The following is a 12,726-nucleotide window of genomic DNA, read 5'->3' as shown; positions in this document are numbered from 1 at the left end:
TTTCAGCCACCCTGTATAAGAATAACGTCAAAGTTTAATTTTTAGGCTACATGTATAATGTTCATGTACCTACTACATGTGTGTGACTGTGTAAATCAGTGTACTTTTTCATAAAAATAACAGTACTAAGTAGAAGATAACTACAATAGCAAATTTAACAAAAATTACTGTTGGATTTAGTTGGTTATGGGGTTTAATAACTTCCATTATTCCTTGAATTTTTCTTAACAATAAGATTATTTGGTTGTAATATTTAAAATATGTATTGTAACATGTCTCCTTGTGTGTAGTTAGCTATATTGTATTCATTAACTGACCATGCTAATTTTAGCAGTTTTATGACATTGTCAATGATTTGTATAATCCACAAGACAATAAACGAATAAACACATTTAATTTCATTTCAATAGACACAAGTCCATGGACAGTCTTAAGATAGCACCAAGTTCTTGCCTAAACTAGTTGCTAAAAAGCAATTTAAGTGGTTAACATTTAACATACAGTCTAAACTCGGTATAACGAATCTAAAGAGACCAAACTGAATATTCGTTATATCAAGGATTTTGTTAAAATGAGGTTCGTTATATTGAGGTTAGTATTGAATTTCACTAAGTCGAGGTTCAGAAACAAGATCTCGGTCATCAGTCCTCAGGGAATGAAATCAGTTGTGGCGTGCACAGCAGAAAGATAAGGAGATGTAAAAAACAGTGCAGACGAATGTTGCACAAGTGTTGCCGTCATCTTACCATTTTATATTCATAAAAAACTCTCATTTTTCAAAAACAATAATGTGAGGGGAATTCGTTATATCGATGTAAAGACACAGACAATTCATTAAGTGGGGTGTTAAATTCGCTATGTAGAGGTTCTGACAATGATAAATTTGTTATATTGAGGTGTCTTATTTTAGCCGGGATCATCAAATATTTGTTAAATCAAGATTGATATGGTTTGTTCGTTATGTAAAGGTGAAATATACATTGAGTCTTATGGAGTGTTCTAGGTGATTTAAAAAAAATTGTTATATCAAGGAATTCGTTATATCAAGGTTAGACTGTACTAGCCTTTATACACGCCATTTTCAATAGACTATTTTAGCCATTTAATAGTTAATATCCTTGAATTATCGACTACCATTTAAAATTATGTAGGGAAGAAACTTTATAAAGGGGTTCATGAGAAATTCATCATGATACTTAAAAATACAAATTCAGCCTACTAGTCAATTAAACTCGTTTTATGGATCTGTAGTTTCATTTTTAAAACTAAATGTTTACCATTGCACTTAATTTTTAGACGAATCCAAGAATATCTGGAAAGACACCAAGAAGAGGAGAGGAAGAAACTAGAAGAACTGAAGGAAAAGGATGAAATAAAAAAGAAATTGCAAGAACGTGTGGAAGCAGAATTTTTATCTAAATTGGTAAGATTAAAATTTCCTATTTGACTTAAATCTTGACTACAGCTTTAAAAATGATTAAATTAAAAAGCTATATTAATGCTATCTATATACCTGCTGTAGGTACGTGGTATTCTAGTAATGATTTAATAGGATCATGGTTGTCCACCTATAAAATTGTCTCCAGAACTCAAGCTGCATGGAGGAATGTAGAGGCTGCATAAAGCAACAGAAAATTGATAATTAAATCCCTGATTTGTGATAAATAGACACAGAATGACAGAATGACTGTCGAAGGTGGTGCTCCAATTACTTTCCTCCGTATTTGAGTTCACATTATATTTGAACTATGATGTAAAATCATATGAGAGCTTGAACAAATCTATACTATTATATAAAAATCTTGTGGTGTCTGTATGTGTATTACTAATAGGCGCATAAACTACTGAACTGACTGGGCTTAAATTTTACAGAAATATAGCTACCATACCAAGGACCATAATAGGACTATTCACACTTCGATACTGACCGTGGGCTTTGCCCCTTTGGCTTTAAAAGTTCTGAGTTGAGGATTTTAAAAGTAAATATTGATTGGTCTCCATGGCTGCCATGAGAACAAACACAATGTTTACAATTTGCTATGCCACCCAAATGTAAACAAGCTGCACTGTCAAACCACATTAATTCACAATGCCACAGCTGGTTTATAAATAGGAGGCATATAATATGCTCTACAATCATGTTTATTTATTCTTATATTTGATGGTTCATTGATTATTTATTTTATGAAATTAGTGAGATTGTATATCTGATGCTGTATCTAACCCTAATTAATTATTTAAAATTTTGCTAATGTGAATAATTGTATTGAAAGAGTTTGGTGTAAAAATAGTGAAATTATAAAGTTCACATTTACTTGAATCATTTTAACATTTTTGAACAATTAACATGTGTTTAGAGTAGGGCACACACCTTAAAAATTGAAACATTTTTCTCAAGGAGATAATTAATTGTATATTTTTGCCATTTTGAGAGAAATATTTTTCACACCATTAGCCTTTTCCCAAATTTTTAAATCATATTTTCATATTACTACCCATAGAGTTATGATGTTTTCTAATCCAGAGGTAGCTACTACTCTATATTATAACTTTTTACACTTCCTGTAGATTTTACATTCTATTCTAATAATGAATATCTTTTTACGAGCGTTTCAAGGTCATTACATGTATAATTTCAACCAAGTTCCTCTTAACTTAACCTACCCTTACAATAACATTGTTTGAATGACATTAAATTTACTAATTCTAAGCTGATATACAAATATTTCAAATTAAAAACAACAATAAAAAAGTTGTATATATGCCTTTGCCTTTGGTGCATAAATATTAGGAGCTATAAATAGTAGGACTAAATACTAAATAGTCCTATTATTTAATAGCTAAATAGTATGTTTCTGTTTGTTTTGTTTTAGTAGTAAGAGTATTAATGTTTTTGTTTGTTCACATAGTATATAATAAGTTTTTTTTTATATTCAATGCTGAGTGAGCAATGCTTTTTAGAAGCAAGATCACCTGTTTCATTTCATTCAAATTAAATGCTATACCATAATATTAACCAGATGTTGTAAATTATTGTTTGTCTATGTTTTATTTTATAATTTAAAAGTAAGTAAAGGATTTGAGATTTTTATTTGTTTATTTTTTGAAAATGTTTTTTAAATGTAATTAGAAAGTTAAAAGTTTTTGATATATTAAGTTTTATATAAAGTTTTTTTTGATTTATTGGAATTTAATCTTTTTTAACATACATGTGGGACTTTCGGATATTAAAATGCCTAAAAGAAAAAAGAGCAACCTCTCCAGTCGTCCTGCTAAGGCAAGGGCAATGGCATCTTTGCGAGAAAGGGAGTCCTTTCAAGAGAGACAAGTCCGTCTGCAAAAAAACGCAGAAACTACAGCACTACAACGATTTTCTGTTTTAGAGGAATCTTTAATTATAAGTTGTCATAATTTGTCTTTGATTTTTGTTTTCTAAAATCTATAATACAAAATACTCTTATTTTATCTTAACATAGCTTTCAGTTCAAATTTTACTTTATTTGATAAATTTATTGTTTGTGTTTTGCCACACCACTGATTAAATTAAACCAAGGAAAATATCATAAAACTAAGCAGTACACAGTGTTCTTTTGTTTCTAAAATCAATGAAATATCTGTTACTATGTTTTCCTAATGGTAAGTGTGAAAATGTAAAGGCAATGGACGATGGAACTGATTAAAAGAACTGGTTTGTATATTAAGTTGTTTGTTGATATTTTTGTATAGTAGAATCAGAGATGCAAAGAAACATATTCCGTATTTGCTATTACATTTTTTAGTCCTTGATGCTTTGATAATCATATTAGTTTTGTCTGCTGTCTTTAATGCTAAATTATTTGTTTGAAATTTTTTATAGTACCTATGGATATAGTTTCTTTAATATTTCAAAAGACTGTATTGATAAGGCACAGCAATATTTATAAAGTTTATAACAGCTGACTTAGTTTTGCTAATGATTTATTGTGAGTGAAAAAACTGAAGATGAAAGGATTTGTGAATTAATATAAATAAGAGTTTAATATAAAGATATTTAAATTTAATAATTAGTATTTTTGCAACTTCAAAATTGAAATTGAAAATGTCAATAATAAATCAAAAGATTTGTAATTAAGGGAGTTGAAGGTAAATCTGGAAAATCATGTTCAAGTTTTACTCGAAGATTTGGTCAGTTTTTCTCATGTCAGCCTCCACAAGATTTAAAATTAATCAAAACCAAAATGGTGGTATCCACTACTTACCAGATTTAAAAATCATAACTTGAACGTTTCTATTAAGGCTATAAAAGTTGAATTTTTGTTTCTAAAAGCGTTGGCGGATCTGTAACTATTATATGCAAGAGATAATGATTAAAATGTTTCTATTTTGTGTCCTCTTCCCGTTGCAAAGCACGGGTACAACAGCTAGTAATAGATATTTTGGTCTAATATGCCGATGGGGGAGTGAGCTGGTCTAGTGGTTAGAGCGGGGGATTTCGGTCCAAGAGGTTCTGGGTTCAAATCCCGCCAATCACAAATAGATTTTATCTAAGTAATAATGCCACAACCACTAGGTCTAGCCTGAAGTAATGTGAAAAACAATCCCGGGCTCATGCCTTGCGGTCTAGGATAAAAAAATTTGCCGATGTGAAGAACTGGCTTTGTCAACTTATTCAACTTTGTGTTAGGGAGTTGTTTTACCCACAGCCATAATGCAGTTAGTTCATGCAGTTGTTGCCTGTTATTTGTGTCTGTTTTTTTATTACTGAAGATCTTGTTTTATAAAATTTATAATAATCGTTACCAAATGGAATTTATCATGAGGGATAATGCACAGTGAAGAAAAAATAAATTATAAAAGTCTTGTGAGCCTGTGGTAGACTGATATTTAATCTGATTGAATAGATGTTCATGATAATTACCACCGGTACACAGTAATTGGCCTGTATTGTGACTGTAGGTTGCAAGAATAAGATTAAAAAAGGTTCAAATACCTGCTATTAAGCAATCCAAATTTGTTGTTAGAACAACTAGTTTCGGTGTCTGTGTGACACCATCATCAGGCTGCACAAGGACAGTTTTCTTTCTTCATACGAAGAGCGTCATATTTACACGAAAATAAATAAACATTTACAGACGACACAAACACGAACACGAGACATTTATGGTAACTGATCAGTTAAGAAAATAGACGACGCTAACCCGGCGGAGTTTGAGTCCAGACTGCGGGTGGTCAGTGCAGTGGTGTACGTCCGCTATCTTATCATCCCAGGTTGCGTCCTGTCAATCACACCTCCCCTCTCCAGTAAACCGATGGCAGTGTCATACATAAAATTAGACGAGAAAAATTGTTGGTCATATAGTACATTATGGTGGTCGGATTTTACTGCCTTATATATCTCAAACTCTTCCAATGTGTTAAGTTTATATCTGTCTTTACAAAAATGTAGAATATCCATATTGCTGCTAATGTTGGTATAATTGTGGCTTTGGGATATTAAATGTTCGGCAAAAGATGATGTTTGGTGGGCTGTTGACGCTTTTGGAATATGCTCTTTGAATCGTTTTGTAAAGGAACGTGCTGTTTGGCCGATGTAATATTTCGTACAATAGGTGCAATTGATCTTGTAAACGCCAGTTTTATCATAAGATTGTGTCATCGTGGGACTGCGTTCCTTTAACAATGAACCAAGCTTGTTTTCTGTTCTGACGGAAACTGTGATTTTGTTTTTTGCCATGAGATTTTTATATTTATTGCTCATAAAGGTGCCAAATTTTGCAGAGATGAAAGTGTTCCTGCATTGATGAAAGTGTTCTGTTTATTAGTTCCTCCTGTTTTATTTTTATGTTTGTAGATGAGTTTATCCACAATACTACTTGGATAACCATTTGATACGGCTATATGTTTTATTGTAATTACTTCTTCGTTGTAGTCCTGTTCATTCATTGGAATTGTAAGCAATCGGTGTACGAAACTATTATATGCAGCTAATTTTTGTGAGTACGGATGATGGGATTCTGAGTGAATGGTCTGGTCAGTGCATGTCGGTTTCCTGTATATTTTAAACTCAAATTTATTTTGATGCTTTTTTATGGTGAGGTCCAGAAAATTCAAACAATTATTGTTTTCTTCCTCCAATGTAAACTTCATGTTGCTGTGAATACCACATAAGTATGCGTTGAGTAACGATAACTGTCTACTGTTTCCGTTGAACAAAACAATAGTGTCGTCTACATATCTGAAATAAAACAGGATCTTTTCTTTGTAGCGGTTGGAATCAGAAAATAAATGTTTATTTTCCAGGTTGTTGAGAAAAATCTCTGCTAAAATACTGGAGAGGAGGGAACCCATTGCCAGCCCTTCTTTCTGGGAATAATAGTCATTGTTGAATCTGAAGTAATTCTGATTTAGCACTAATCTTGTGAGTGAAACTAACTCATTTACTGATTCTCTGGATAAACTTGAGTTTTTAATGAGGTTTTGGTGTAGGAGAGCTATTGTTTCTTGAACAGGGACGTTGGTGTACAAATTTACAATGTCAAATGATGCCAATTTGTAGTTATCTTTAACAGCATGGTTCTTAATTCTATCAACGAGTTCTAGGCTATTTTTTATACTATGACTATTCTCCAATAAAATTTGGTCTTTTATTATTTTATCTAGCTTCTTGGCAATTTTGTAGGCTGGACTTGGCATAAAATTTACCAAGGGTCTGATGGGGACGTCAGGTTTATGGATCTTGGGGAGGCCTCTGAGTATAGGGGCTTGTGGATTAGTTACTTTCAGTGAGGTGATTTCACTTTAATAGCAGGTATTTGAACCTTTTTTAATATTATTTGGCAATCCGGAGGCTAACAACTACAATCAAGAATAAGAATTTATACGAAATCTGTGAAAATCAATACTTGCCGTACTTAAACTCACTGAACATTTCTCTCAAATTTAATGTAAGTTAGTTTTATGAAACAGTATCTAACAGCTTTATTATCATATTTTGGTATCTATACCAAATGAAGGTATAGACTCGCAATCAAAATTACTTGTACCGATTTAAAAAGCAGTGGCTTGAAGCTCTAATTGAATGTTGAAAATCTAGAAACAAAGACTCGCTTTAAAATGTATGTAATAACATTTCATAGTGATACTAGGCTAACTTTTTATTCCAAAACATCTGTTGTCCTATGCTCTCTAAACACCTCAATACCTCTCGTATAATAAATCAATGTCATCTGTTGCTACACAAACATTATCCATCCAAGGGATACTTTATCGTATTTTATTTAGTTGGTGGAAATTGTCATTTACTGATCATGCATTCAGTTGTTGTACAAATGAATGAATGAAATCCATTATTTTAACAGGCAAAGTGAAGGCCACATTGTCATTTCTTGCACTTAACCTGCATACATATGAAATACACAGACATACAATACAACATTTACACAGACATTATAAAAAAAAAACTTAAATAACAAAAACTGTCCAACAAAATGACACACACTCAATCACTCAGTCAGAAATTACGGAAGCGCCAAAACAGTCCTAGGACGTACCAGCCAAAGCCATATGCTTGAAGTACAACTTTTTGGGTGCTGCCACAAACCGGGAACAACACTATCAAGGATTTTATGGATAGAGGAAGTTTGTTCCAAAGACGTTAGACGACAGGCAGTTACAACAAAGACCCTGTCATGTATGCTGATGTACTTTTGTTTCACAACAGAGAGGAATCAAAATATAAATCTGTTTACAAATAGATCTGAGATCAGTAACACAAACTATTTCAAAGGATTTGGTGATAGATAAGTTGCAAGTTTATTATTCTTACTAATAATAAACACACAAAACATATTATTTTCTAAACTACATTTCCTTCTTCAGTTGTAGAATCTTTGTTCTTACTGTTCAACCTATCCACAGAATCCTTCAAACTTGGCCTAAAGCTGTCTTTGCCCAGTAATGTTTCAACACAAAACATTTTAAATGGATCAATGCATTTGAAGCTAAAGCCATTGATATGGAAACTTGAATCAAATAGTTGTCTTTAACTTGTAGGAGGTTGTCCATGCCATATGGATTTATAAAACTAGCTGTGTGTCGCTTTTTGATAAATTTCACTTTTTTCTTTAGTACCTTTACAAACAAACACATGATTACAATTAGAATGTGTTTCAATCCATGCAGTTTTGAGAACATAACTTAATTAAGTTATAACTTTGCAGGAGAGGAAGAGGGAAAGAGAAGAGGTATTGGCTGAGTTGGCTGCAGAAGAACGAAGAGAAAGGGAGGCAGAAAAAGCAAAACAGGAAATAGAGGAGGCAGTGCGTCGAAGACAAGATTTACAGAGAAGCTACAGGCAACAGCTAGAGGAGAGAAGAAGAAGACTGCAAGAGGAGGAACAACAAACAGAACTTTACAGGCAACAGGTATAGTTCTGAAACTTAAGAGTATTTGTCGTTTACTTCTGATAAAGATACCTGGCACAGAGCATGTAGTAGTTAGAGTCTATGACGTCAGGTCTAGAGGAAAGGGTTAAAATTTGTTTAAAAAAGGGTTAAAACCGCAGACGACGACCTTACTTCAATATTTTATCTATAAAATTATTTTAAAATTGTTAATATTTTTTTTATAACTATGTTTTGCTATAAATTAATTTACTTTTAGGGCCATTATACAATAAACAGCTCACTAAGGGTTAAAATGTTCACAATTTTCCAATGGCAATAAGCAAGGAGCATTGGTAATGTGATAATGTCAGTGTCCTCCTTCAATTCCATTCAATCCTATTAATTTATTTCCACGGTAAGTAACACCATTTTACATATAGGTACAGTAAATCTATACCAACTTCAACTCTAGTTTCACTTATCTAGAAAACAAAAAAAGATTAGTCTCTTGAGCAAGGTGAATTGTCTTATTCTGGAGCAAAAAATTAGAAAGCCACCGCCTAGATCATTAAACAAGCACGTAGTTTTTTTTTATGTTTTTCAACTAATACCAGCTGTCCTTAGCCATTGGGCTTTCTTTGTCCTTGCTTAAGAAACAGCTAATATCAGTCAGTATCAAAGCTACACAGATCATGCACTTAATTCTAAATCCACCTTGTTATTCATATCTTCAGCTTAAAATATGCAAAGTATGTTCTTGTCTAAGTGAAGTGATTAAGGGATTTTGATTTTGAGACAAAATAGTTTTAATGTTGGATTTAAAGCTACTTAATATCCAGTAATACTATGAATTGAGTATTGAAGTTTTTCAAATCCAACTAGTTGTTACAATGAATTGGTGTGTACAGTTGTTGGCCAAGTTTGCGGACGACACGAGGATAGAGCAGCTAACAGCAGAGAAGAGACGACTCAAGACGTTGGAACATCGGAGACAGGTGCAACAACTCCTAGAGGAGCGCCAACAGAGACGGCGGCAGGAGTGGGAACAGTTGGCTAAACTAGAGGCTCTACGACAAGCTGAGGAAAAACACAGGTGAGAGACGCCAAGATAGACTGCTATACTCCTCACGCGACTAACTATAAGTTTTCCATTGAAATTCATAAGAAACCTAACACTTTGACAGATAAACACAGGCTGATGTGTTCCAAGATCTCTATTTAGAGAACATTTTAAAATCCAAACAATTTATAATAAGAGTTTCTTAATAAATTATTGCACTACACATTGTTTGATCAGTTTTAATTGGCTATGAGAAAATGATTTATGGTTTTGGGGGAGAAATGAAACGGATAGAATGATTAAGAGCAAGAATTAAAGCTCCTGGTAGATTTTGATTTCAATAGTGGATACATAAATTTTTAGAAATAAATCATTGCTTTGCCTAATTACAAAATTAAAGATAGCCCTTATCCAACATCTAATGCTAAAAGGTAGTTGCTAAACATGGAACTAATACATACCAGAGCGTTCTGCTTACTAGTGATGGTAGAGTAGTTGACTCTTTGGTTTAATCAAAGTCCGAGCAGTTTCCCCGGCTAGGATATAGCATTGTAGATCAAGGGCTGAAATCTTCTGTAGATCAAGTTGGTTGCGAAACTCATGAGGAGTTGACCTGTCTGTGGATGAGCTTGGGGTAGACCTGCCTTAGGAAAAATGTGTTAGCGTCAGTTGAATTATAATAGTGATGTGTCAAAACTCAAAACTGAATCTCAAATCTCAAAACCATCAAAACTTTAGAAAAGTTTCGTTTTCGAGATTCGATCACCGAGTTTTGAGATTCAAAAGTTTTGAAATTGAAGATTTTGGCAGTTTTATTCTGGAAACTGCTGACATATTTGGTGTCATTATTATTGTGTCTAACACTGTTTCCACTTTCCACACAAGCTGGTAGCAATAGATACAACTAATCACCATAAACAGTAATGAAAACAGTAAATTGTATTCTGATTCTGAACTACAAAAGGCATCTTAAATACTATAACTGGAACAACATACAACTCAGTTTCATAGCTATATTTAATAATCAGAAATAAATATTAACCACTAAATGTTCTAATTAATCTAATATTCTTGTTTATGTTGGTGCCAGTAGCTTAATTTACTTTAATGTTATAAAAAATTAAGTTGTTTTGGGTTTTTCAGTCACATTTATATTGTTATGTCAGTGTCAGGAGTCGACCTCTTTCAAAAAAAGGTTTCGCGTCTAGGTTAAGAGATTCGAGATTCAGGATTTGATTTTTGAAAGTTTCAGTTTCGGTTTTCAGATTCGGATTTTCTGGTTTTGACCATCACTAAATTATAATATCATTTTAAGAAGCTTATTCTCAAACTCAAATCATCAGTTGTTTACTGCAATCAGATTTCTATAGGTTAATTTGGAAGGTTTCAAGTTTCAATATTAGCAGTTATTTAATAAGTGTAATCAAAGCTGACTTGGCTTGCTTTGCTTTCTGGTCTGGGTAAAAGATCTCAGTCCTCTGGTTCCCGGCAAGGTTTCCAACAAGATTATCAAAGTCAATTTTGGTAGCAGCCAACATAGGTTAGGGCTCAGATAGGTTTGGGGTCTGATTTCCAGGCTCTGGTCCAACATTGTACAAGCTACATAGCTAGTCTGAGCACCTATTTCCAACTTGAATCAGTTAGCCACACCGTACACACGACATCTATTCTGTATACTAATACATCACATACAGTTACGTATATCAGCAGATCTTTTCCGATTTAATGTTCACAAGAGGAGGAAAAACATGGTAAAAATGTCTGAATCAGCCCAATCTCAATTAATTCGGAGAATCGAAACCTCTACTGAATTAATAAATCATTAAATCTTTCTGAATGTTATGAATAATCAAGCATTGGTTTCATAAATTTAAAATATATCTTGTATATTGTAATAGATTAATTATATCTATGAGATCTGCTCAATTAATCAATGTGTTTGTCTGCAGGAGAGAGCTGATAGAAGAGGAACGAGTCCGTTTGTTGAAGACTCACGCCACCAAGTTGCTGGGGTACCTGCCACGAGGAGTATTACAACCAGATGACCTAACCCATCTAGGTTCTGACTTCCTTGAGGAGTTCAACAAATACAAAGCTATGAACTGCCCGAGGAATGCCATTGAAATGTAACTTTTTAAAAACTTATTGTGATTTGGTAGATGATTTTGGACTTTCACTGATACAAAAAAAATGTTCAACTGCCATTTTCATGTTTCATTCTGAAGAAATAAGATTCTGGAGGAGCGAAATAAGTTAAAATTGTGTTTTAAAGCTGTGTGCTATCAAGTATCAACTGCCTAACACTCTTTTCTTGGGTAAATTAGTTGTTTATTGATCAATGAGCCAATGACTTCTTTGGTTGATGGGAAGGGGTGGAACCCTTAGTCCATGCACGCCAACCATAGCTTATTTTGTATTTCCCTGATAAGAGTACAATCTTGTATTTTTATTTTGAGATGAAAAACGAAAAAAGTCTGTTTGAATTAGTGCACTCAAAGATTTATTGGACAAAACAATTCAAATTATCATCACTGTTCTATCTCCATTTTTATCCATAAAAATATTAAATCCACAGTAATATTCACAGTCCATAATTATCTCCCAAATAACATCGTTTTAGACATAAAACTGAAGCACGTTTTGTAAAAAGCATATTCACTTTGACTGATTATTTTGTGAATCATCCGTCCTTTTGTAATCAAATATTTGTGTTGTTGTAAAAATAAATATAATTTTTTTAATAAGATCTGTGTTCATAAATCTTTAGCTACCATCTATCTGTTGTCAATAATAGATTTTTTTGAAATATATTAAACTGGAATTTCATATATATATATTTTTTAGTTGTAGTTTTCAAAAATAAAATGATATTTGTCAAAGATATTTTAAAACCTAACGTAATGGAATTATTGGGGTGCAAATGTAATTCCATCAGTGATAATGAACATGGAAGGAATAAAGAAGAATTATAAGTAATATTATGTACGTTGCCCAAGTAAAGACCAAACTTGAAGCCCATTGACATTGAAGAGTTTCAGTTTCAGAAAGATTGCTTAACAAGCCAAATAGCTTGGGGTGTTTGACAACTTAAAAGTTGACATTCATCAAGTTATTTTTAAAGTACAGCTGCTGTGACCAACAACAAATTAAACTTTTCCATTGCACATTGTTTGAGCCTGGCTCATTGTTAATATGCCCCAAATTAATCTTAAACATTTATGGTGCAACAATGTTCATTCCAATAACACAAATGTCACGGTTTATTGGGTATTTTTTTATATCTAAATCACATCCGACTTTTTG

General features: G+C 32.8%; 1 protein-coding gene across 3 annotated transcripts in view; it reads left to right on the top strand.

The window, feature by feature from the left end:
• The window catches only part of LOC128998716 (meiosis-specific nuclear structural protein 1-like), a 44,281-nt gene extending 32,112 nt beyond the window's left edge, over positions 1-12,169 (top strand). For all 3 annotated transcript variants that reach the window (XM_054424976.1, XM_054424977.1, XM_054424978.1), the window contains 4 exons: positions 1,297-1,423; positions 8,199-8,402; positions 9,272-9,456; positions 11,373-12,169. In XM_054424976.1, coding sequence (XP_054280951.1) covers positions 1,297-1,423; positions 8,199-8,402; positions 9,272-9,456; positions 11,373-11,553 — 697 coding nt within the window. In that variant the 3' untranslated portion in view covers positions 11,554-12,169. The remainder of the gene's footprint in view (positions 1-1,296; positions 1,424-8,198; positions 8,403-9,271; positions 9,457-11,372) is intronic.
• The last annotated feature ends 557 nt before the right edge of the window (positions 12,170-12,726 follow it).

Source organism: Macrosteles quadrilineatus, unplaced genomic scaffold (assembly GCF_028750875.1).
Source record: "Macrosteles quadrilineatus isolate MER2022 unplaced genomic scaffold, UCM_ALF_1.0 Scaffold_7__1_contigs__length_78375512, whole genome shotgun sequence".
NCBI classification, from domain to species: Eukaryota; Metazoa; Arthropoda; class Insecta; order Hemiptera; family Cicadellidae; genus Macrosteles; species Macrosteles quadrilineatus.
Note: the sequence above shows the minus strand (reverse complement) of the source record. Positions and strands in the feature narration are given on the sequence as shown.